The sequence below is a fragment of the Trichosurus vulpecula genome, chromosome 1 (assembly GCF_011100635.1).
Source record: "Trichosurus vulpecula isolate mTriVul1 chromosome 1, mTriVul1.pri, whole genome shotgun sequence".
NCBI classification, from domain to species: Eukaryota; Metazoa; Chordata; class Mammalia; order Diprotodontia; family Phalangeridae; genus Trichosurus; species Trichosurus vulpecula.
The window spans coordinates 45,431,391-45,454,939 of NC_050573.1; the positions used below are offsets into that span (position 1 = coordinate 45,431,391).

Sequence of the window (23,549 nt, forward strand, 5' to 3'; positions counted from 1 at the left end):
TAAAGAATAACTTTTTTGAGGGGAGGAAGGCAAGGCAATTGGGGTTAAATGACTTGCCCAAGGTCATACAGCTAGTAAGTGTGTCAAGTGTCTGAGGCTGGATTTGAACTCAGGTCCTCCTGACTCCAGGGCCGGTGCTCTACTCACTGCACCACCTAGCTGCCCCATAACTTTTTAATAATTAGAGCTATACAAAGGTAGAGTGTCTTGGCAAATAGTGAGTTTTCCCTTATTATGTGCAAGAAATACACAATACAAAAGGGCATGGATGGGTTAAAATCCACATTGCTATAAACAGTCCCCATATTGGATAGCAAGTGACAGCCAGAGAAACAGAGAGACAGAGAAATAAAGAGACCACATTGCTGGATAGCAAGAGAGATAGAGAGACAGAGACCACATTGCTGCAGATACTACCCGTATCAGATAGAGAGACAGAAAGAGACAGAGACAGAGAGAAAGAAAGCATTTATTAAACATTTGTTAAGTGTTAGGCCCTGTGTTAAGCACTGGAGATGCGAATATAAACAAGAAAGACAGCTCTTCCCCTCAAGGAACTTACATCCTAATGAGGGAAGACACCACATAAAAGGAACTGGAAAGGGGTTGGGGAGGAGGACAGAGCATGACAGGGAAGTGGCCTGCATGTTTGAAGGCAGCATGGATCTAGAGTCCAAGAGTCCAAGGATGGTTCCAGGGGCAGAGCCCGAGGACTGATGAGGAGGGTAGACCCTGTAGAGACTGCATGTTGTGTAGACAAGAGTAAATACTTATAAAGCAATTTAAGGTTTCCTACAGATCTCAACAGAAAAGCCAAGACAATTCTGTCACTTGCCAGTAAACGACTCCCCATTATATAACATCCCCATCCCCACCCTCCATCTTGGAGCCAACTGATAGCAACCAGCCATGTTCAACCTCATCAGAAACTCAGTGTCAAGAAAATGGAATCTCTCTTTTAATGGGGTTTCACAAACTGCCGTGTCAACTCCAATGTTTTCCATGAGGCTGGAGGCAGCTGTTGTCTCAATATGGACAGTAACCTAAGCCCAAATCCTCCCTCAGAAACTTACTAACTGTGTGACCCTGAGCAAGTCACTTAACCCCAATTGCCTCCCAAAAAACCCCAGCTCTGTCTATATAAATGCTAGTTATTAGCATAGTAATAGAGATATAAAGGGGGTGATCTCTGTCTCAGCCAAAGGATGCTAGAGGAACTGGACAAGAACTTTAGGGGACCTGAAAAGACTTAGGGCCAGAAGCAGAAGAAGAAAGAGAAAACAAATCCTTTTTCTCAAACTGTGAGCTAAATTCCAATCTTTTTCCTGAATCATCCTTGGCTGAATATTTCATTCCCAGCCTAAGCCCCTGAATTTCATCCTGTGTGTACCCGGTAGTGTCACTTGACCCCTAGGTTCTAGATTGCAGGGAAAGTCATAATGGAGGGTGGATGGGGTATTGGATAGGGTCTTGGCCTTGGAGGCAGGAGAGATCTGAGTTCATATCCCAACTCTGACATTAAGTGGCTGTAAGATCAGGGGTAAGTCACTTGACCTCAGTTTCCACATCGGTGGTACCTAGTTCCCCAGGTTGTTGTGAACCTCAAACAAGGCGACATATGTGTGTATGTGTATATATATATATATATACACACATATATATACACACATACACACATACACATACATATACATACATATATATACATATATATACATATATATCATACTTCTGAAACAAGGCCTATCTTTTTTAACATTCAGCATCCTTCTTCTGATGCTGCACACATCTGTATAAGGTATCCCAAAAGTCTTAGGGAAGCTTGATGCTTTAATAGCTTAATAACTTCAAGTTTTAACAAAAGATTTAATAATAAAGCTATTTAATAGTTTAAAGTTCCCCTAAAGCTTTGGTGGCACCTTTTCCATAGGATGGCAGAAAAAAAACTCAGATTTCCAGAACACTTTAATGGTGGGGGTTTTTTTAGACATTCATTATTTTAATTCTGAGTTCCAAATTCTCTACCTCCCTCTAGCCTCTCCCCCACTCATTAAGAAGGTAAGCAATTTGATGCTCATTATACATGTCAACTCATGCAAAACACATTTCCATATTAACCATGTTGCAAAAACAATACTTTAAGGTTTAATGCCACCTTCAACAGGGAACCTTCCCAGGTGCGCCCCACCCCTAGCAGCCAAAGCCTTTCCCTCTAAGATAACCTTGAGTATGCTACTCGGTACACATCATATATGCACCTGGTTATAAATATACTGTCTCTTACTACAAGGAAAGGTCCTTTGGTTTCAGAGAAACTTGAGAAGATTTCTGTGAACTGATACAAGAGTGAATTGAGCAAAACCATGAGGACAGTTTATACAATAACAACAAAATAGTGAAGACAAACAATTTTGAAGGGCTTAGGGACTCTGATCAGCACGATGATCATCCATGATTCCAGAGGACTGACAATGAAGGGTGTTGCCCATCTCTTGACAGAGGAGTGATGGATTAATGTGCAGAATGAAACACACAACTTTGGATTTAGCCAATGTAAGAATTCCTTCTGGTTGAACATGCTTATTTCTTATAGGGTTTTGTCTTTCTCTCTTCCTTTCTTTCTTATTTGTTTTCAGTGGAGGAGGAGTGGGAAGTAGAAAAAATAAATACTTATTACTTTTACAAAATAACATTTTATTTTTTAAAAGGTTACAAGGTCTTTAATGTGGGGACTGTTTTGGGTTTTTTTATTTTCTATTCCCAGTACTCAACACAGTGTCTAGTATCTAGTAAGTACTTAATAAATGCTTGTGGATTGACTTTCCTCACAACAATCCTATGGGGGTCCATAATGCAAGTCCAATCAACCCCATTACACAGATGAGGTCAAATGCTTCCTTAAGGTCACATCAGCACTAAGTAGAGGAGCCAGAATATGAATACTTGAATCAGGGAATGCCATAACCTCTGAAGAATTCAAGTCAAAAGTTCACCTAGACCACAATGGAGAAGGGCATGGTTGGAGGGCATAGAGTTTGAAATATTACCAAGCAAGAGATGAAATGCAAAGGATGCCTTCAGAAAGATGGATGACAGGAAAAGAAACCCAGCTGGGCTGGTCACCTTGGGAGAGTGAGGTATGACCAGCGGATGGTCTCTATGCTCGGACAAGAGCCATACAGGATGAGAAGGCATGGATGGGTTGGGATCTCTATCCCTGAAGGGATTGCCCATATCAATGAAATCACCCTGCATGAACGCCAGCTCTTACTGCCTGGGTGAGGTCAAGATGTAGTTGCCAAATTCCACAGGACCTTCCTGACCCCCTGTGGTCCTCAGTGTCAACAAGTACCACATGTGAAATTCTCCATCCTGAGCTCACCGCATGCCGGGATCTGAAGGAACTGGGGAAAACTCCTCCTAGGTAACAAAGTGTTCGGTGTGACCGTGTTCCTCCTCCCTTGTCTACATCAAGGGAAGATGCCCCTGGCAATGACCCCAGCCCTCATGATTCGGCCTGGAAACTATAGAGGGCTAACTTATGGCAAATCCTAGGACATCATCCTTTCCTCTGTACTGGGAGAGGGCCAGATCATACATACCATACATACATACATACATACATATATACATACATACATACATACATACATACATAATTATCATATAGCTGGCAAATGGAGCAGGTCTGGGGATTTCTTCCCTCAACAGGGTGGTACTGTGGGAAACAGTGCTAGATCAAGAATGAAAGGACCTGGGTTCATATCCTGACTCCTTAATACATGTGTGTTTTTAGGCAAGTTACTTAGATTCTCTGGGTCCCTTATCTGGGTTTCCTTATCTGCAAACAATTCCACCACTCTGGTTCTTCCTCTATAAAATAATAAAAAGAGATCAGAGCTTCTTAAAGGAAGTCAAGACCAGGGCAGCTAGGTGGCACAGTGGATAAAGCACCAGACCTGGAGTCAGGAGGACCTGAATTCAAATCTGGCCTCAGGTATTTACTAGCTATGTGACCCTGAGCAAGTCACTTAACCTAGGTGCCTCCAAAGAAAAAAAGAAAGTCAAGATCCTCAAGACAGTCTGGTAGAAACCAGTTCTCAGAATATTGTGGGATTTGTTGTTGTTTATTGTTGTTGTTGTTTGCAACTAGGTCTCCCGTCTCTGGAAGTGCAGCAGATACTTGCTGGTTTACCCCACTATCCCACCACACCAAAGCTTTGATCAGTTCCATTTCTAACCTGGGCTGGCTTGGCCCTCCATTTCTGGGGGCTCATCATATGGATGGGCAGCTAGGTAGCACAGTGGATGGAATTCCAGGCCTAGAGTCAGGAAGACTCATCTTTCTGAGTTCAAATCTGGCTTCAGATACTATGTGACCCTGGGCAAGTCACTTCACCCTGTTTGCCTCAGTTTCCTCATCTGGAAAATGAGCTGGAGAAGGAGATGCCAAACCACTCCAGTATCTCTGCCAAGAAAACCCTAAATTGGGGTCATGGAGAGACAAAACTGAAAACGACTGAACAGCATCATATGGACGCCAGGCATGGTGAGGACATCCACTCAACTTTAGCCCTACTGCAAATCAGAATTCCCAACTCAAGCCATCCACCAGCCTCAGCATCCCAAGTAGCATGGATTGTGGGGACTTGACACCCTGCTAGGGAATCACTTACTATGTGCCAGGAACTGTGCTAAGCACTTTACAATTATCTGATTTGATCCACACAACAACCCTGGGAGGTGGGTGCTATTATTATCTCATTTTACAATTGAGGAAACAGGTGAATAGAGGTTAAGTGACTGGCCCAGAGTCACATAGCTAGTGAGGACAGATTTGATTTAGGGTTTTCCTGACTCCAGGCCCAGCGCTCTATCTACCACGCCACCTGAATGCACAAAATAAAATAAATAGGATGGCAAAGGAAGCCAATTATATTGAAATACAGTTATGAAAGTTTTTTTAAGTTCATGGCCCCCAGTTAAGAAACCCTTCACTACATATGCCTAGGATCTCTTCCAGCCCTCAATAGATTCTAGATAGAAACCCCTTGTCAACTCAATAGATGTTCATCAGGCATTGCTATGGCCAAAAATTCATTGCCCCTTGGACCATCATGGGGATGAGCCTCTCCAACCTTGCCTCGATTGGCTGATTCTCAGACATCTGACACAGAGCCCACCGCCAGGTCATACAATGGATTCTTAGAACTAGAATCAGAGAGACCCTGGCTCAAAGCCCACCTCTGACACTGGCTAAGTCTGTGACCATGGGTAGGTCACAGAACGCCTCCAAGCACAAAGTGAGGGTAATAAAAACTATACTGCCAACTTCACAGAGTTGTTTTAAGGCTCAGATGAGATAGTATAGTTATTAAGTGGCCTAAGAAATAGAGCATTGGAGCTGGAGCCAAGATCTGAATTCAAGTCCTGCCTTATATACTTACTAATTGTATGACCCTGGGCAAGTCACTTAACCTCTATCTACCTCAGTTTCTTCGTCTGTAAAATGGGAGTGATGATAATATCACCTACCTCCTAGAGTTGCTGTAAAGATCAAATGAGTTAACATTTGCAAAGCACTTTGCAATCCTTAAATGCTAGTTGTTACTATTATTTATTATTATTATTATGGGTGGGCCTGACACCAACACCCTGTTAATTTTGATTTGGGAATGAAATGAGATACTCATAAGTCACTGAACATTAAACAGGAGAAGATTTACTTTGCCCTAACACAGCAAAGATATGCAACAATGATATAACTGGTATTCCAAAGATATAGAAGAAAAAGAAAAAGACCTCTACATATGGAAATATTTATAGCAGCTCTTTTAGTGGTAGCAAGGAATTGGAAATCAAGGGGATGCCCATCAATTGGAGAATGGCTGAACAAGTGGTGGCACATGATTGTGAGGGAATACTTCTGTGCTGTAAGAAAAGGCAAGTAGAATGATTTCAGGAAAAAACCTGGAAAGATTTACATGAACTGATGCAAAGTGAAATGAGCAGAACCAGGAGAACATCGTATACAGGAACAGCAACACCACATGATGATCAACTGTGAATGACTTAGCTATTCTCAGGAATACAATGATCCAAGACAAAAAAACAAACAGAAAACAGCAATGATACAGCTGTCACTGGATAGCTTCTATAGACCAGCTCCCCTTATCTCCATATAGAAACTGTTCTGGGCAGCAAGACACAGTATGGTAATTACTATAGTCATCAAGTGGAAGGTGCCCTGACTGCACATGGGTGAAGTATTAGGTGACCAGAACACTGGCATCAAGGGAGGTAGATGCCAATGAGATCCCAGAGACGGCTTTGTTGCCCTTTAGAAAAAAAAATTAATGGCTATTGCAAGGGGCAGAGGGAACCCTGGTAGGTAAAATGTGTTGTTGTAAACCTTAAAGTTCCATGAAAACGTCTGCCATTATTATTTAACGTTAGGCTTATAGCTGAAGCCCTTCCTTCATGGGACCTGCAGGGAATTTATTTTCCATTTCCATTGCCTCTGAGAGGCAGGCTCCCCTCTTTCTCCAGATAAACTACGAGGATAGGACTCCTTTGGCAGGTTGCAGAGGGCTGGGCTACTGGATCTCTTTATATCGCTAAAGTTTTGCAAAGTGTCGTCCTAACAACAACCCTAAGAGGTGGGAAGTGCAAGTATTTCGTTCCCATTTTGTAAATGAGAAAATTGAGGGACAGAGGGACAAATCGGTTTACCAAAAATCATACAGCTTACAAATATTGGAGCTGGAATTTGATTCCAAGACTCCTTACCTCCAAGCCTAGTTCTTTGCACGGTAGACTTTGATACGGATTGCTGCAGTGAGTAGGTTCGGAACATCCTAGAAGAATTATTAATGGGCAATAGAAGGAATGAGTTGTCGTTACTACAAGCTATCCCAAAAGTCTTGTTTAAACAGCTGCACCAAGACTTTTGGGACACTGTAAATAATACCCTTTAAGGTTTGTAAAGCATTTTATAGACCTTCTCATTTCTGGAGGGAGTTTGATGCATCAGAGAGAGTACTGTCTGTGTAGTCAGAAAGACCTGGGTTTGAATCTCGCATTACACAGCAGCTGTGCGATGCCTCAGTTTCCTCCTCAATAAAATGAGAGGGTTGTCCTCCCTGGTCTTTGAAGTTCCTTCCAGATCTAAACCTATGACCCTCATAACCACCTGTAATTGAAGTATAACAGGTGCTATTGTCCCAATTTGACAGACAAGGCTCAAGTAGGAGTACAAGGTAGTCAGCACCAGAGGTTAAGATTTGAATCCAGGGGTTCCTCACTTCAAGTGTAGAAATCCACCCACTATGTCAGTGAGAAAAGTCATCTCGGCCCAAAAATCAGGAGCAGTATTTCTTTCAAGGCAGAACAAGGGATCTACCAAGCGCTTGCTCATGTGGGCTGAATCCTTGTAATTGTAAGGAGGGAACCTAACTTGGGGTTGGTGGTACTCAGGAAATCAACTCTTTAGAACTCTTGGGGGATTCTGTTCTTTAGAGTATGCTCAGCCTGCGTGTATATGCACTCCCCCAACTAAAAGCACCCTGGCTTGTTCACAGGAAGCCACATGAGCACCTCCATCCCCCACTCCCACCTCCCTCCCAAGAGCTATAAGGAAGGTTTCTTCCAGTTTCTAAGCAGTAGATAGTCCCATTGACCCTTAGAGGCCAGCCTAGACCTAGGGTGGGGCAGCTAGGACTTTGTTCCAGGGTATCAGAATTCAGAGAAACAGGTAGCACCTTCATGCCTTCATCAGACAGAAACAACATCACATTTTTTCTTCCATTCCCTCTTCCCAGTCTGACTCTGTCCTGGTCCCTCTGTCTCCATCATAACATAGAGCAGTGTCCTTAGACCTCGTAAGCCCCACAAGGCCAAGGTCTCACCCCAAGGTTCCCCGGACATGTGCGTCACCCCTTTCCTTCTATTTGCCTCGGGTCGGATTTTGCGCCCCTGCAGCTGTTGCTGGGCACAGCCCTTCCTAGAGGGGCCCCTGCCCGGGGAATGTAGGAGAAAGGGAGGCGGAGACAACAGCCCCTGCACCCCTTCGCTGCAGTCTGCTTTCCCCACCCAAGCTGACACATCCCCTAGAATGGGGCGTTTGCCTGCAGATGGCACTCCCCCGGAGCTCAGAGCAGTCGTGATCAGTCACCCCCGTTTGCCCAGGCCTGCTGGGAAACTGTGAAAAGCACAGAGATGCTCATTGTTCTCCCCTCCCCCTACCTTTGACCTGAGGGAAATTTACCCAAGGAATGAATCAGCTTGCTTCTGTATGACGGGGAGCTGGAGGGGAATGTTAAGACTTCTCCAGGGGCAATAGTTTGGGAAAGAGGAGAAGAAAAAAGGATGAACAAGCATTTATTAAGTGCCTACTATGTGCCAGGCACTGAAATATTATCTCATTTGATTCTCACAACAACCTGTGAGGTATGTATTATTATGATCTCCATTTTACAGGTGAGGAAACCGAGGCACACAGAGGTTAAGTGACTTATCCAGGGTCATACAGCTAGTAACTACCTAAGAGAGGCTCTGAGGTGTTCTACTGACATACCAGCCAGCTGCCTCTGGCTCGAGCAGCTGTTGGGGATCAGGAAAGACTCTGTGTAAGATGCAGGGTTTCAGCTGAGTTTTGAAAGAAACCGAGGATTCTAAGATGCAGAGGTAAGGAGGGAGGGCATTCCAGGTATGGGGGACAGCCAGAGCAAAGGTATGGAGATAAGAAGTGGACTGTGGTGCATGAGGAACAGCAAGAAAGCTGATCTGGCTGCTCCACTGGGGACTCAAGGGGAAGTGGGATGTATTAGGCAAGGCAGATCACAGCTAAGTTATGAAGAACCAGCAAGGTGGCACTATAGTGCCCAGAGTGCCGGGCATGGAGTCAGGAAGATTCATCTTCCTGAGTTCAAATCCAGCCTCAGACACTTACTAACTGTGCGACCTTGGGCAAGTCACTTCACCCTGTTTGCCTCAGTTTCCTTATCTGTAAAATGGATTAGAGACAGAAATGGAAAACCACTGGGGTTATGGAGAGTTGGACATGGCTGAACAACAACAAGAAGAAGAGGGTATAAAGTGCTTTAAATATCAGAGAGTCAGTTTGTATTTGAGCCTAGAAACAAACAGGTGTCGCCACCTCTGTAGCCAACAGGGTTCTCTTCTCAAGTTTCTGGCAGCACTTGGCCGGGCCCCTCGCTGTTGCCTGATCTCCCTCTCCTTCATAGCCCTACCTTATGGCTAGTTGTAAATACACCTCCCTCTACTCTCCTCCCACCAGATTTCGATTGTGAGCCCCACAGAGGACTGGCTTTGGGCTCAGGACAACCTGTGTTAAAATCCCACATCAAGCACTGGCTGGTCATGAAACCCTGGAAAGGTCATTTGACTTATGCCCCACTTGGCTCAAATAAGAAGGTTGTGTCTGTGTGCACATACATACATATATATACATATATGTTCATATATATATATATATATAGTGTGTGTATGTGTATACATACATATGTGCATGTTATATGTCTGGATATGTGAGGCTCAGTAAACTTTAAAGCACTACATCAGTGTAGGTTATTTTAATTTTTATTTGCACATAGCAGGGGTTTAATAAATACTTCTTCTATTGAATTAATGGAGGTAGCATGGAAAAGAGGACTTATTTTTTCCTTTCCAGGAAAAGAGAGAAAGATGGAAAGAGATGGGGTTGGGGGGGGGAAGACAGAGGAGAAAAGAAGGGGAAAGAGAATGAAGGGAAGGATAGAGAAAAGAGAGAGAGAAACAGAGGAATAGGGAGGGAGGGAGAGAGAAGGAGAGAAGGGGAGAGGAAATCAAAGAGAGATAGGGAGAGAAAAAGAGTTAGATAAAGCTAGAGACAGAGAGAGAAAGAGGAAGTGTGGAGGAGATAAAGGAGATAGAGGGTGAAACAAGGGGAAAAGAGGCCAGGGGAGAGAGAAAAAGAGAGACAGAGAAAGATAGAGAAAGAGAGGGAAAGAAGAGGTAAGGAAGAGATAGAAGAGACAGAAAGACAGAGACAGAGAGGGGGAGAGAAGGGGAAAGGAGCCCAAGGGAGGAGGAGGAGTAGAAAGAGAGAAATGAAAAGAGAAGCAGAGAAAGCTAGAGACCGAGAGAGAAAGTGGAGGTGAGGAGGAGATAGGGGAGATAGAGCGGGAGACGAGGGGAAAAGAAGCCAGGGGAGAGAGAAAAAGAAACACAGAGAAAGATAGAGAAAGAGACGGAGAGAGGGGGTAAGGAGGAGACAGGAGAGACAGAAAGACAGAGACAGAGAAGGGGAGAGAAGGGCAAAGGAGCCCAAGGGAAAAGGAGTAGAAAGAGAGAAAGAGAAGCAGAGAAAGCTAGAGGAAGAGAAGGGGAGGAGAGGCCAGGGGGAGAGGGAGGAGAGATGAAGAGAGACAAAGATAGAGATGGGGAGACAAGGGGAAAAGAGACAAAAGAAAGATGAGGAAGAAACGAAACAGAAAGCTAGAGTCGGAGAGCAGGAAGATGGGAGAGACCAAGACAGAGAAACAGTTAAAGAGAGAGGGAGAGAGAGGTTAAAAAAATGAGAGAAAATGAGAAACAAAGAAGACAGAAATGAGAAACCAAGGTGTCTTGCCTAAAGTCACATAGACAGTAAGCAGCAGATAATGAAACACATTTCTCTCCTTTCAGAAGAGAGGTAGGGAGACCACTCAGGCAGAATGTTATAAACATTATCATAGGAAAGAAGGAAACAAGTATTAAGCACTTACTGTATGCCCGTGCTGTGCTAAGCACTTTACAAATATTATCTCATTTGATCCCACTGACAACAGCCCTGGGAAGTAGCTGCTATTAATATTCCAATCTTACAGATAAGGAAACTGAGGCAGACAGGCTAAGTGACCTGCCCAGGATCACAGAGCTAGTAATTATCTGAGGCTGGATTTGAACTCGAGTTTTCTTGATTCCAGGCCCAGCACGCTATCCGCTGTACCATCTTGCTGCTCCTAGGCATCATAATCAATTGGTTTTGCTTCACTATTTTTCTTGGTTACAGAGAAGGTTTACTTCTGGGGAAGGAGAGGGTAGGAAGGTGGGGTGTCAGGATATACCTAGAAATGACCACAATTTTTTTTGTAAAAGCATGGGTCATCAATAACACATTAAAAGTAAATATAATCACTTCTTTTTTCTCTTCAGCTTACTACCCTTTCTCTTCATCCATTTTTCCCTTTAATATTTAAAATTTGGTCCTAACTTTTTGATCATTGTTTTTGCAATCTAGCTGGTGTTTCAGATCTACTCAAATGTGCTCCATAATCCATAGGATTGAATTATCTAATACCCAGCTCTTTCTTTTCTTTCCCTGACTGCCCTCTTCTTAATCTAGAACCCTCTGTCTTAATCTAGAACTATCTTCTTCTGCCTTTTATGTTACTTCATGTTCCTCCCTTGCAATCCTACCCAGGTGACAAGTGTAGACAGTCTCTGCCGAGCAGAATCAGGCAGAATTTTAGACTTGGGAAGGACCTTGGTGGCCATCTACTCCAGTGGGTACCCTGAACGAGAATCCCCCTTCCCAACATACTTGCCAAATCTTCATCCAGTCTTTCCCCCAAAATGAATGAAAGAAAATCTTTTACCCTATGTGGACAGTGACCGACATGCTAGGATGGCCCCAGAATTCAGTAAGATATCAAGGACTAGATTGATTTCTTGTTCGCTAATTGCCCCCGATTACAAAAGAAAGTTTCCAGTCACTTAAAATGAATAAATGGATGACTTTTAAATGAAATTGAGAGTGGTTCCCAGCAATCTAAGTGTGACCTTGTGGTATCAATTAACCACCCAGAGGATGGGCCCATTGACCGCAACCATGGTGCATTGAGGTCCTATCTTCCAAACACCCATTTCCTGGATCTCTGGGAGAGGCATCCAGTCAAGTGGCAATTATCGATCTCACCAAGGACTGATTGTTTGCTAATTCATGCCTGGGAAGCCAGGGAACCCTCTGGAGTCTTTTGCTTGTTTTCTTGTGCTTGCTTTTCTCAGGGGAGATGAGTACAAGGTTGTATGCCAAGACTGGACCTACACTGGTACGGTTCTCCTTCCTCTCTCCACTAGCCATGGCCACATCTTCCGCACCTATTAAAGAAAGACCCCAGATCTAATGAAACACAAAAAAAAACCCATGTCCTAAATGGAGCTTACTCTGATTTAAACTGGGTTCGTGACTGTAAGTAGGGCAGGGTAGTTAAGTTTTTTTCTCCAGGGAACCAACATCTCGTGGGGCCTGCTTCCTCTCCGCCATTCTCAAGACTGATGACCACATATGATATCAGTCTTCTACCAGTGTTCATCCCTTCGAGGAGTGGATGAGAAGATAGGCACTGGCAGAGGGAAAAGGATTGGGGTTTGGGACCCATGAAGGATAGAGGATGAAGGAAAAAAATTGTTTCTCTCGGTACGAAATGAGATAAAATGGTCAGACGGTGCCCTATGCTATTACAGTACTCCGTACCTCCAGGTTGTCCAAAGTGCCATCACTGCCCCCATATACACAACAACTGCTTTTGACCCAGATTAAAACAATATTCCTAGTTAGGCCTCTTCAAGGGCTTAAAGAGTAACTAATAAATCCATCCTGATTATCAAAGGAGTTATCCCACAATTTAGAGCTGGAATGAGATCTTTACTCACTACACCGTGGTGGTTGTTGTTCGGTTGTTTCTGACTCTACATGGCCCCATTTGGGGTTTTCTTGGCAAAGAGACTGGAGTGGTTTGCTATTTCTTCTTCGGTTCATTTTAAAGATGAGGAAACTGAGGCAAACAGGGGTAAGTGACTTGCCCAGGGTCACACAGCTAATAAGTATCTGAGGCTGGATTTGAACTCAGATCTTCCTGACTCCAGGCCTGGCATTCTATCTACGGCACCACCTAGCTTCCTCTTTGTTGTTGTTGTTGGCTTTTTTAACAGATAAAACCGAGACCCAGATAAGTGAAGTGACTTATCCAAAGTCACACAGATGAGAAGAGAAAGAAGCAGAGCACAAAGTCAGATTTCCTAACTCAGATTCTAATTCTATGGTCGTCACCATCACATGGAGCAGCAAACCTCCATGGTGACTTCTTTTCCTGTAGGGAAAACATATTTAGAGTTATCGTTACCACTTCAGTAAATGGGCGCCCAAAATAAACCACTCATAGTCAGCCTTTCAAATCCCATCTGCCAAAGTCAAATACTCTGACCATCGAAGAGGATGCTATGGCATGAAGCGTGAGTCATAGCCCTTAGGAGGAAGCTGGTTGTTGCTTCAGATCTCCTACGACAGGCAGTGTGGACGTCCTACTCAGAAAGAAGCGCCCAAGGAGTCCTTGAAGCTAAAACACCAGGAGCATGAAATGATGGCGTCTTCACTCCAGCTCTCTTCCAGCCCTCAAAGTGAGAGGCAGGCACAGTGCCACAGTGGTAAGAGTCCTGGACCTGGAGCCAGGAAAACCTGAGTTCAAATCCAGTCCCAGTCATGTCCTAGCTGTGTCACCCTGGACCAGTCACTTAACCTCTGTCTGCCTCAATTTGCCCACCTGTAAAATAATAGCACCCAGATCCCAAAGTTGTTTTGAGGATAAAATGAGATTATATGGGCAGAAGATAGAATGTTGGACCTGGAGTCAGGAAGACCTGAGTTCAAATCTAGCCCCAGAAACTTCCGATTAACCTCTGCCTCAGTTTACTCAACTGTAAAATGGGGATAATAACATGACCTGCTTCGCAGGGTTGTCATGAAGTTCAAATGAGATGATATTTGTAAAGAAGCACTTGGCACATTTTCGCTATTGTTACTATTCTCCTATGCCAGTCTCTTCATGACACCATTTGGGATTTTCTTGGCAGAGACACTGCAGTGGTTTGCCATTTCCTTCTTCAGCTCACTTTGCAGATGGGGAAACTGAGACAAACAGGGTTAAGTGACTTGCCCAGGGTCATATAACTAGGAAGTGTCTGAGGCCGGATTTGAACTCAGGTCTTCCTGACTCCAAGGCTCGGTGCTCCATCCACTGTGCCACCTAGCTGCCTGACACATAGTAGGTGTTCTGCAAATGCTTATTCCTCTTCCTTCCCCTATTTGTAAAGTGTTTTACAGATTTCAAAGTGCTATATAAATGCTATTATTATTAAATTCTGTGATTCTGAATTGAAGATATAAGGGACCTTAGAAGGGAAGGGGAAGGGAATAAGTGTGTGTGCACGTGTGTGTGTGTGCGTGTGTGTGTGTGTGTGTGTGTGTGTATTTCTCACCTCTTATATACCAGGCCCTGGATTAAGTGCTTTTTACAAGTGCTAGGAACACAAATAGGGAAATTAGTCCCTGCTCTTAAGGTGCTCACATTCTGATGGGGGAGGCAGCATCTATAAGAGGGTCCAGCCACAAGTCAGAGGAAAAGGTCTCATGGTGCAGCACCAAATGGTATGGTAATGTACCTTTCTCAGTGTCATCTCCACTATCTCCAGATTCATTCCTGATGTTGAACCATTCGCTATTTCCAAGGACTTTGGTGGCAAGATAAGGATTTTACAGTTGCTGCTGTTTCTGCATAATGCAAAACAAGGCACGTTGACTGGATGTGTATCTGCCTCTCTAAAAGGGTCCTTTTCATTCCATGATTATCCCACTAACCCTTGCCACCAATAGTGGCAGTGTGGCTAGAGCAGAGTGGGGAAGATCCTGAATTCAAATCCTCCCTCTGAGGCTCCCTAGCTGTAGGGCCATGGCCAAGTCCCTTAGCCCGTCAAGGCTTATTTCCTCCTCTGTAAGATCTTACAGATAAGATGAAAGCCTAAGGGTCAGGATGGTGTTTATTAGTGAATAGAGAACCAGCCTCAAAGTCTGGATGATGCGGGTTCAAGTTCCATTTCTGATCATTCTGATAGAATGATATTGGGCAAGCCCCTGAAGCAACTCCATAAAACCAGCAGCTGCAGGCTAGGGGATAATCAGTATGGAAAGTTTCCTGCATTAATGAAGCCACAGGTATGAACAAAAATAAAATAAATGAATGAATGAATGAACGAATGCATGGATGAATAAATGAATGGATGGATGGATGGATAAATGGATGGATGAATAAATGAATGAATGAATGCACGGATGAATAAATAGATAAATAAATTATTAAATAGATAAATGAATGAATAAAGATAGATAAGTAAACAAATAAATGGATGAATAAAAATAAATAAATGAGATGAAAGTGTGGGATTAGAAGATATCTATTTTCATTTTCAACTTAACTCCTTTGACTCCATGAACAAATAAATGGATGAAGGTTGTTTGATTTTAGAACTAGAAGACACTTTATATAATATATATAGTTTTACTGCCTCATTTTACAGGTTAAATTTATTTCAACAAGTACTAATTAAGCACCCACTATGTTCGAGGCATCATGATAGATGCTCAAGACACAAAAAAAAAAATAGAAAAAGAAAAACAGTCCCTACTGAAATATAATAGTTATGTCCGATTTTTTTAGCATCTTTTACATCAGTTATCTCCTCAAATTACTCTTGGGCACTCCAGGCAAAGTTATCTCCATTTTGGATCTCAGAAAACAGAGACACTGGGAGGTTAAGTGATTTACCTATGGTTCCATAGTTTGAGACTGTCAGAGGGGGGCCCTGAACCCAGGATTTCCTCTCTGAGTAAGCACCCTGAGGTCCTGGAAGGGGAAGCAATTTCTTCAACATGCCCACAAATGCATCACAATTTCTCCAATATACCCAGAATTTCTCCAACATACCCACAAATACATCACAAAGTGAGGTTGTCCAAGTCCATAGACCTAGACAAGACCTTAGAGGTCATCCAGTCTGACCCCCTCATTTTATAGATCAGCAGAAGGATGCTCTGAGAGTTTAGATGTCCTTCCCAAGATCGCAGAAATAATAAGGGTCAGAAACAGAATTTGAACTCAGGTCTTCCCTTCCCCAAGCTCAGCATTCTTATCTACCACACCATGCATCCCATCTAGTGCCTTCCCTCAGTATACACAGGTAGGTAATTAAGAGTTTTGTTTCATGAGGATTCTTGAAATCCTATGATAATAGTAATCAGGTAACTAAAATCCAAGATCCCCACAGAGCCAAACTTAATGTTTCAGACATCTGATCAATACTGTTTTACTTTGACTTCTAGTCACATGGCCTCAGATCTGGACAAGCCTATTGAAGCACCCAACAGGGAGGGAGCATCTCTGGGTCACCTACCTTCTTTTTCTGCCTTGAACACCAGGGGCCCTGCCCCATTCAGAGGTCAAGGGTCAAAGAGCAGCTGCCTGGACAAGATCACTGAGTTTCCCCTTGCTCCAATCACAGTTTCCAGAAGCCAGCCCTCCAGTCCTTCCTTTGGGAACCGTAAGTCCAAAAAGTCTCAGGGTCACCTTGCTTTTAGAAAACTTGCTTTCTCAGAACCCAAGTTCCTTCAGAGATGCCCGAAACTGCATAAGGATAGAAACTCCATGGTCTGTTTTGCTGGGAGCCTGGCTCCTGGTGCCTCCCTCCTCTTTCCCCCACCACACACACACATACACGTGCGTGCACACACACACACACACACACACACACACACACACACACACTCCCCTCTTCTGGGTTTCTTTGGATGCTCCGATATCCTTGAACAGAAGAACAGTGACCAGCCTTCGAGAGATCCCCTTGGGTCCACAAGCCAAATGATCTGGCCCATCCGAAGTCCTACGGAGGCAATGCTACTCAGAAAGAACGAGATGCTCTGTTTCCATAGCCTCCTGCTGAACAGCAGCGATGTCTCAGGCAGAATGGGGGAAAATTATCCCTCTGGCTCTCATTGACAAATGGAAAAACACACAAGTCTCTCACCCACAGGAGTGCCACCAGGAATTCCAATCTCCCCCTCCAGCATCCCCAGCTACAGAATGCCCAGCTTCCCTGGGGGGGGTCCAGATGCCCTGAGAGTGCTAAGAGTCAGCCCAGTGGGGGAGTCAATGGAGCTCCTAGGGGCAGGAGAAATGTCAGGTATAGGACAGGAGTTTTCTTGGAGAGCGCATGATTCTGCCCACATCCACACGGGTGGGAGAAGCTGGTATCTGAAGATTACCCATTAGACTCCACAGCAGAGGAGATCTGTTTGCCAGTGCCCATCTAGGCAATGAATTCCCTCCCCCCAAGCCATTCAGAGAAATGTGTCATGCCTTTCCTGATTGCCCAGCTGCTAATGCCTTCCGTCCCTAACTACCTTGTAGTTATTCTTTATATATTTATATAAGAAATCATAGAGTCATAGAGCTAGAGGTGGAAAAGACCTCTAATTCAACTGCAGATAAGGAAACTGAGGCACAAGGTGGTTGAGTGGGTCACACAGGTAAGCATCAAAGGTAGAATTTGAACCCAAATCTTCTGACTCCCACTTCACCCTGCTGTCTCTCTCCATGTACATGCTGCATCCTCCAACAGAATGTAAACTCCTTAAGAGCAGTGACCATTTCATTTGGGGGAGGGGGGGCGGGGGTTGCATTCCTAGCACTTGACAGCGTCTGTCACATAGTAGATGCTACATAAATATTCAGTGATCAATTTGAATCTGAGTCCATTTTCATCCCTGTCCAAGTTAGAAAAATGGAGAGTGGGCTGGAAGGAGCCTTCAAGGCTATTTAGTCTAATCTTCCTCCTGTTACAGATGAGGAGCAGAGAGGTTAATGATTTGCCCAAGGTCACACAGGGAGTGAGGTAGCAGAGCTGGGATTCCGACCCTGGTTCTCTACCTTCAAAGGCAATGTTCTGTTTACTGTATGAAAGCCATTCAGTCTACTGAGTCCAAACCATAACCAGTCTCCCCTAGAAGAATCATCATCCAGCCTTCACTTCCAGTAAACTGGAACCCACTGACTCCGGAGGCAGCCTGCTTTGCTTCGGGCTAGCTCCTGTTATTGGGAAATTCCCGACATCAAGCTTACATCGGCCTCTTTGAATTTCTCCCAGTTCTATGCTCCTTGGGACCCAATAGAAAAAATAAATCTGATCCTTCTTCTAAGTAACAGCCACTCAAAACTCAAAGACAACTGTCATTTCCCCTGAGTGTTCTCTTTTTCAAGCTAAGCATCGCACTTCCTTCAACCAGTGCTCTTACGTCCAGGGGTCCCATTGCTAGATGTCAATGACAAAAAGAAAGGAACCATACACACCAAAATATTTATAGGAACACTTTTGTGAGAGTAAGGACATGGAAACAAGGTAGTTACCCATTGATTAAGCAAGTTGTGGTGTGTGAACATAATGGAATAATTCCCTGCTGGGAGAAACACTGAATATGATGAAGACAGAGAAGCATAAGAAGACTAATGAACTGATGCAATGCAAAGCAAACTGTGTTGGTAAGCAAAATAGCCTTTGTTTTCTTTGAGTAGCTCAGTGTATTTCATTGAGCCTTGCTGGGTGCTGGGCCCCTGGCCCAGAGCCCTATTAGGTGTGGAACCTATGTGGGTGCAGATTGGAGACTGGGGTGGGGCCCAAGATGGGGCTGGCTAAAGGGAGGTGTTAACTCCAGAGCCATGCCTTATTGGGTGTTAACCTAATCTACGTGGATGTGAACCTCCCAGGGTCCTAAGGGGAGGGGCCAACTCAAGAACCAATCACCAGAGCCTGGGCTCTGGTCCTTCAGACAACACTTGATGATGTCAAAAACTCTGTAAGAGGAGAGAAGACAGCTTGAAGATCCTTTTCTGTTGGAGCTCTTTGAAACAGCAGTGATGACAAGCGTGACTCTGGGCCAGCCCTTATTCCGAGCTCCCGGGCTGAACCTAGATGTTGGTAAGTATGAATTGTATTGGGTCTGTCTGTTGATGTTTGTAATTTATTTGTATCTTGTTCTGAAGTTCAGGGTGCCGGTCTCTTCCCCTGAAGTAAGTGAATGAATCTGTATTTGGTCTGTCTGTTGATGCTTGTAATTTGTTTGTATTTATTCTGAAGTTCAGGGTGCTGGCTTTTTCCCCTGAACTAACTGAATGCTGTCTGTATGCTGAATTAAAGTAAGCTTGCCAACCCCTTCACCTTGCTTTCCTTATTAAGGCAGATCAAAAGAACCTGTGCTTTCCCAGTGTGCTTGCAGCTTTCTGGGTGCTGGCTGTGGGTGGATCTTACACCCCCACAGAAGCTGCTAGCTGGATTGTTAAAACACAAACATAACCAGGAAAAAAAACAATATACTCGACAACTATAGCAATATGCTCAAAATTTACAGCAATGTTAAGTAGAAAGAACAACCACAAAATAATGGAGTCTGAATGCTGCAAAATTATGACACACAAGCTTGTCCCCAAAGGACAGTTATAAGAAGGCATGTCCCTTCCTTATTCACTGAGGTGGGTGCCTATGGGTATGGAATACTACAGATAACGTCGGACTTTTTCCCATATGGTGGTTAGTTTTGCTGAATTGTTTTCCCGTGCTTTTTATTCTCTGTTGTAAGGGATTGCTCTCTGGAAGGTGAGAGGAGGCATGCGTTAATAAATGTAGGTGATTAAGAACAAAAGATATCAATAAAAAATTAATTTAAAAACTCTGACAACACGGTGGGGAGGGGGCCTGGTTTGTGTATTACGCACTTAACATAAGACAAAAGTGTGACATGGCAGCCCAAAACAAATGCTATTTTTTCTTATTGTTATTTAGACGTGTCTGACTCTTTGTGACCCCATTAGGGTTTTCTTGGCAAAGAGACTGGAATGGTTTGCCATGTCTTTCTCCAGCCAATTTTACAGATGAGGAAACTGAGGCAATCAGGGTTAAGCGAATTGCCCAGGGTCACCCAGCTAGTAAGTGTCTGAGGCTGGATTTGAACTTGGGTCGTCTGAGCCATCTAGCTGCCCCCAAAATATACTGAAATGGTTTACCATTTCCTTCTCCATTGGATTAAAGCAAACAGAGGTTAAGTGACTTGCCCAGGGTCATACAGCTAGTGAGTGTCTGAGGCCAGATTTTACTCAGGTCTTCCTGAATCCAGGACCAGTGCTCTATCCACTGAGCCACCTAGCTGCCTAGATATTACCCTACACTGCATTAAAAGCAGCACGGTGCCCAAAACAAGTTTTACCATACATGCATGGTGTACTTCACGCAGACGACATGTAGCATATTGCATTTAATTCTGGGTTCCACACTTTAGGAAAGACAGACACAAGCAGAAGAGAGCGAGAAGGATGGTAAAAGGATCAGAGACTTTGCCACATGAGGACAAGTTGAAAAAAAAACCTGCCTGTTCTGCCTTTCTTTGTATCCTCGATGCTCAACACAATGTCTGGCACATAGTAAGGATTTAATGAATGCCTGCTGATTGATTGATTTATTGGCCTGGAGAAAAGAAGACTAAGTGGGGAGGGGGACACTTGAGAAAAGACTTTGTTTCATTAATGAGGCAGCCTGTCATAGCGGATAGGGCACTGGACTCAGACTCAGGGTTCAAATCTTGCCTCCAGATACTTACCAGCTTTGTGACCCTGGGCAAGTCACTTAACCTCTGTCTGCCTCAGTTTCCTCAAATGTAAAGTGGGGATAATAACAGCACCTGCCTCCCAGGGTTGTTGGGAGGAGGAGGATGAAATGAGATAACATAGACAAAGTGCTTCGCAAACCTTAAAGTGTTATATACATGCTAGCTATTACTGTTGTCATTATTATAATTAATTTGTGTGATTCTGGGCAAGTCGCTTAACTTCTCTCAGCCTCAGTCACCTTGTCTAGAAAATGGGGATAATAGCTCTTATCTCATGGGTTTCTTGGACCAAATGAGACAACATATGTAAAGCACTTTGAAAACTTTAAAATGCTAAACAAATACTATTATTGTGGTTAATAATAATAACGAATGATCTGTGTGACACCTGTCTGTGCCTCGGGAATGAGAGGCTCCTGCCAGCTAGTTAGAATCAGAACTCTTCAGTCATTATTAGTCCTGGATTTCCACCGATGAAACTCTCCAGCCCTGCTCATAGTCAGAGGCATTTTTGAGGAAAACTGCCTGAGGATGTGTCAAATCAGGAAACTATTCATTCCTCCAACCCATCTGGAGAAGCAAGAACAACTCTCATGAGTCTTCTGAAACCAAGTTGGGGAAAATAGGGCCACCACGGTGTTACAAGCTGAGTTCGTGTACTGAAATAGGCTCATGGAGTGCCTTTTCTGTCCAATCCAAATCCGTCGGCTTCCTCTTGAGCCAGATTTGGGACCCTCCCTGTCTTTTAGAACCGTAAGAATCCCAGAATGTCGGACGTGAAAGGGACTTCAAAGGCTATCCAGTCAGACCTCTGCCTCTGCAAGAATCCTATACAAGAGGTCTGGTTTTGGAGTCAGGGGACATGGGTTCAAATTCTGTCGCTACCTGTGTGAAATTGGGCAAAACCCTGAATCTTTCTGGGACTCAGTTTCCTCCTATATTAGAGGAAGGGCCTCCTAGGTCCCTTCCAGCTTCAGATACACGATGCTATGATTCTTTGATTTAACTTCTGTGAGACTTGCTCTCCTCATTCGTAAGATGATGTGGTTTGACAATAAAGCTTCTAAAGTCCCTTTCAGCTCTCAGTCTGTGTGTTTGTGATTCTACGATAATAACGACAGCTCAAGCATTTTACAGACATGAACTCATTTGAACCCTGAAACATTCCAGAGAGAGAGGTGGTGTCCTTCATCAGACTTTATGGAAGAGAAAACAGGCTGATGCACCTGGTAAGGTCACAGCCTTAGAGAAGGAAAAGGGGCAGCTAGATGGGGCAGCTAGATGGTGCAGTGAGTAGAGCACAGACCCTGGAGTCAGGAGGACCTGAGTTCAAATCTGACCTCAGACACTTGACACACTTACTAGCTGTGAGACCTTGGACAAATTAACCTCAATTGCCCTGCCTTCCCCCCTCATAAAAATAAAATAAAAGGGAAAAGGAAGAGACCTGGGAGGTGAACCATTTCACCTCATTTTTTACAGGTGATGAAGCTGAGGCACAGAGGAGTGAAGTGTCTTACTTAAATTCAAGCAGGTAGTTAAGTGGCCAGCCTGGGATTCAGCCTAGGTCCTGTGACTGTGAAACTCTCTATCGTACCAGGGCATCTCTCAGTACTAATGATGGCTAGCACTTTAAGGTTTGTGAAGCATAATAGATAGCGAGACAGACTCCTGAGTCTCAGCTTCTCTGAGGCAGCTAAGTGGCAAAGAGGTCAGCTGTGTGACCCTGGCCAAGTTGCTTAACCTCTGCCTCAGTTTCCCCATCTGTAAAATAGGGATAAGCATAGCATCTACGTCACAGGATTATTGTGAGGATAAAATAAAATAAGTTGTGTAAAGTGCCTTGCATATAGTAGGTGTTTAATGAATGCTTGTTTCCTTCCTTCCTGACTCCAAGTCCAGGCCTCATCTAGCTGCTTCTAAAGTGCAAATCTGACCATATTCATATCTCTCCTGCTCAAGAAGCTTCAGTGGTTCCTCATCTCCCTTAGCAGGAAATATATACTCCTCTGTTCGGCATTTAAACCCTTCCTGATCCATCTCTGTGCAGCCTTTAGATCGTAAGCTCCCTAAGGGCAGGGGCTGTCTTTTTATTAATTATATCCCTAGTGCTTGGCACAGTACCTGCCACGTAGTAGGTGATTAATAAAGGTTTATCAGGTTGCATTCCAGGATGATTACACATTATTCTCCTCATATACTTGAAGTCCTTCTGCACCTGCCTCCCTTTTCAATCTTCCCCCCCCCCCCGGCCCTGAGGCAATCAGGGTTAAGTGACTTGCTCAGGGTCACACAGCTAGTAAGCTTCTGAGTCTGAATTTGAACTCAGGTCCTCCTGACTTCAGGGCCAAGCTCTATTCACTGCGCCACCTAGCCGCCCTTTCCAGTCTTCCTACATCTTATTTATTTGTTGTTCAGTTGTGTACAATACTTCATGACCCCATTTGGGGTTTTCTTGACAAAGATACTGGAGTAGTTTGCCATTTCCTTCTCCAGCTCACTTTACAGCTGGGGAAACTGAGGTACACACAGTTAACTGACTTGCCCAGGGCCACACAGTGAGTAAGTGTCTGAGGCGGATTTGAACTCAGGGAGGTGGGTCTTCCTGACTCCAGACCCAGCACTCTATGCATCTAGCTGACCCTTACTTGCTTATATCCCCAATTAACCTTTCAAGCCAGGGATGCTGGCCTCCTGGTTATTCCACAAGCAAGACTCTCCATCTCTCAGCTCTAGGGCATTTTCTCTGGCTGTCTCCCTGTCTAGAATGCTCTCCCACCTCATGTCTACCTCCCCAGTGTCCTTGGCTTTCTTTAAGTCCCAACTAAAATCTCATGTTCTGACAGGTATCCCACCTTTCCCAATGCCCTTTGTTTTTAGTGCCTTCCCTCTGAGGTAAAGTACTACCTCCTTTAAGAGGCCTCTCAAGTGTTAGAGATTCACCGAAATCACTGTGCATGCATGTGTGTATGTGTGTGTGCACGTGCGTGCGCGCGTGCATGAGCATGTATACACACACATGTAT

General features: G+C 44.1%; 1 protein-coding gene across 1 annotated transcript in view; it reads right to left on the minus strand.

The window, feature by feature from the left end:
* Positions 1-16,529, minus strand: part of LOC118855256 — a 230,946-nt gene extending 214,417 nt beyond the window's left edge. Inside the window, exon 1 of the mRNA XM_036765368.1 lies at positions 16,267-16,529. Coding sequence (XP_036621263.1) covers positions 16,267-16,305 — 39 coding nt within the window. The 5' untranslated portion in view covers positions 16,306-16,529. The remainder of the gene's footprint in view (positions 1-16,266) is intronic.
* Between the last annotated feature and the right edge of the window lie 7,020 nt (positions 16,530-23,549).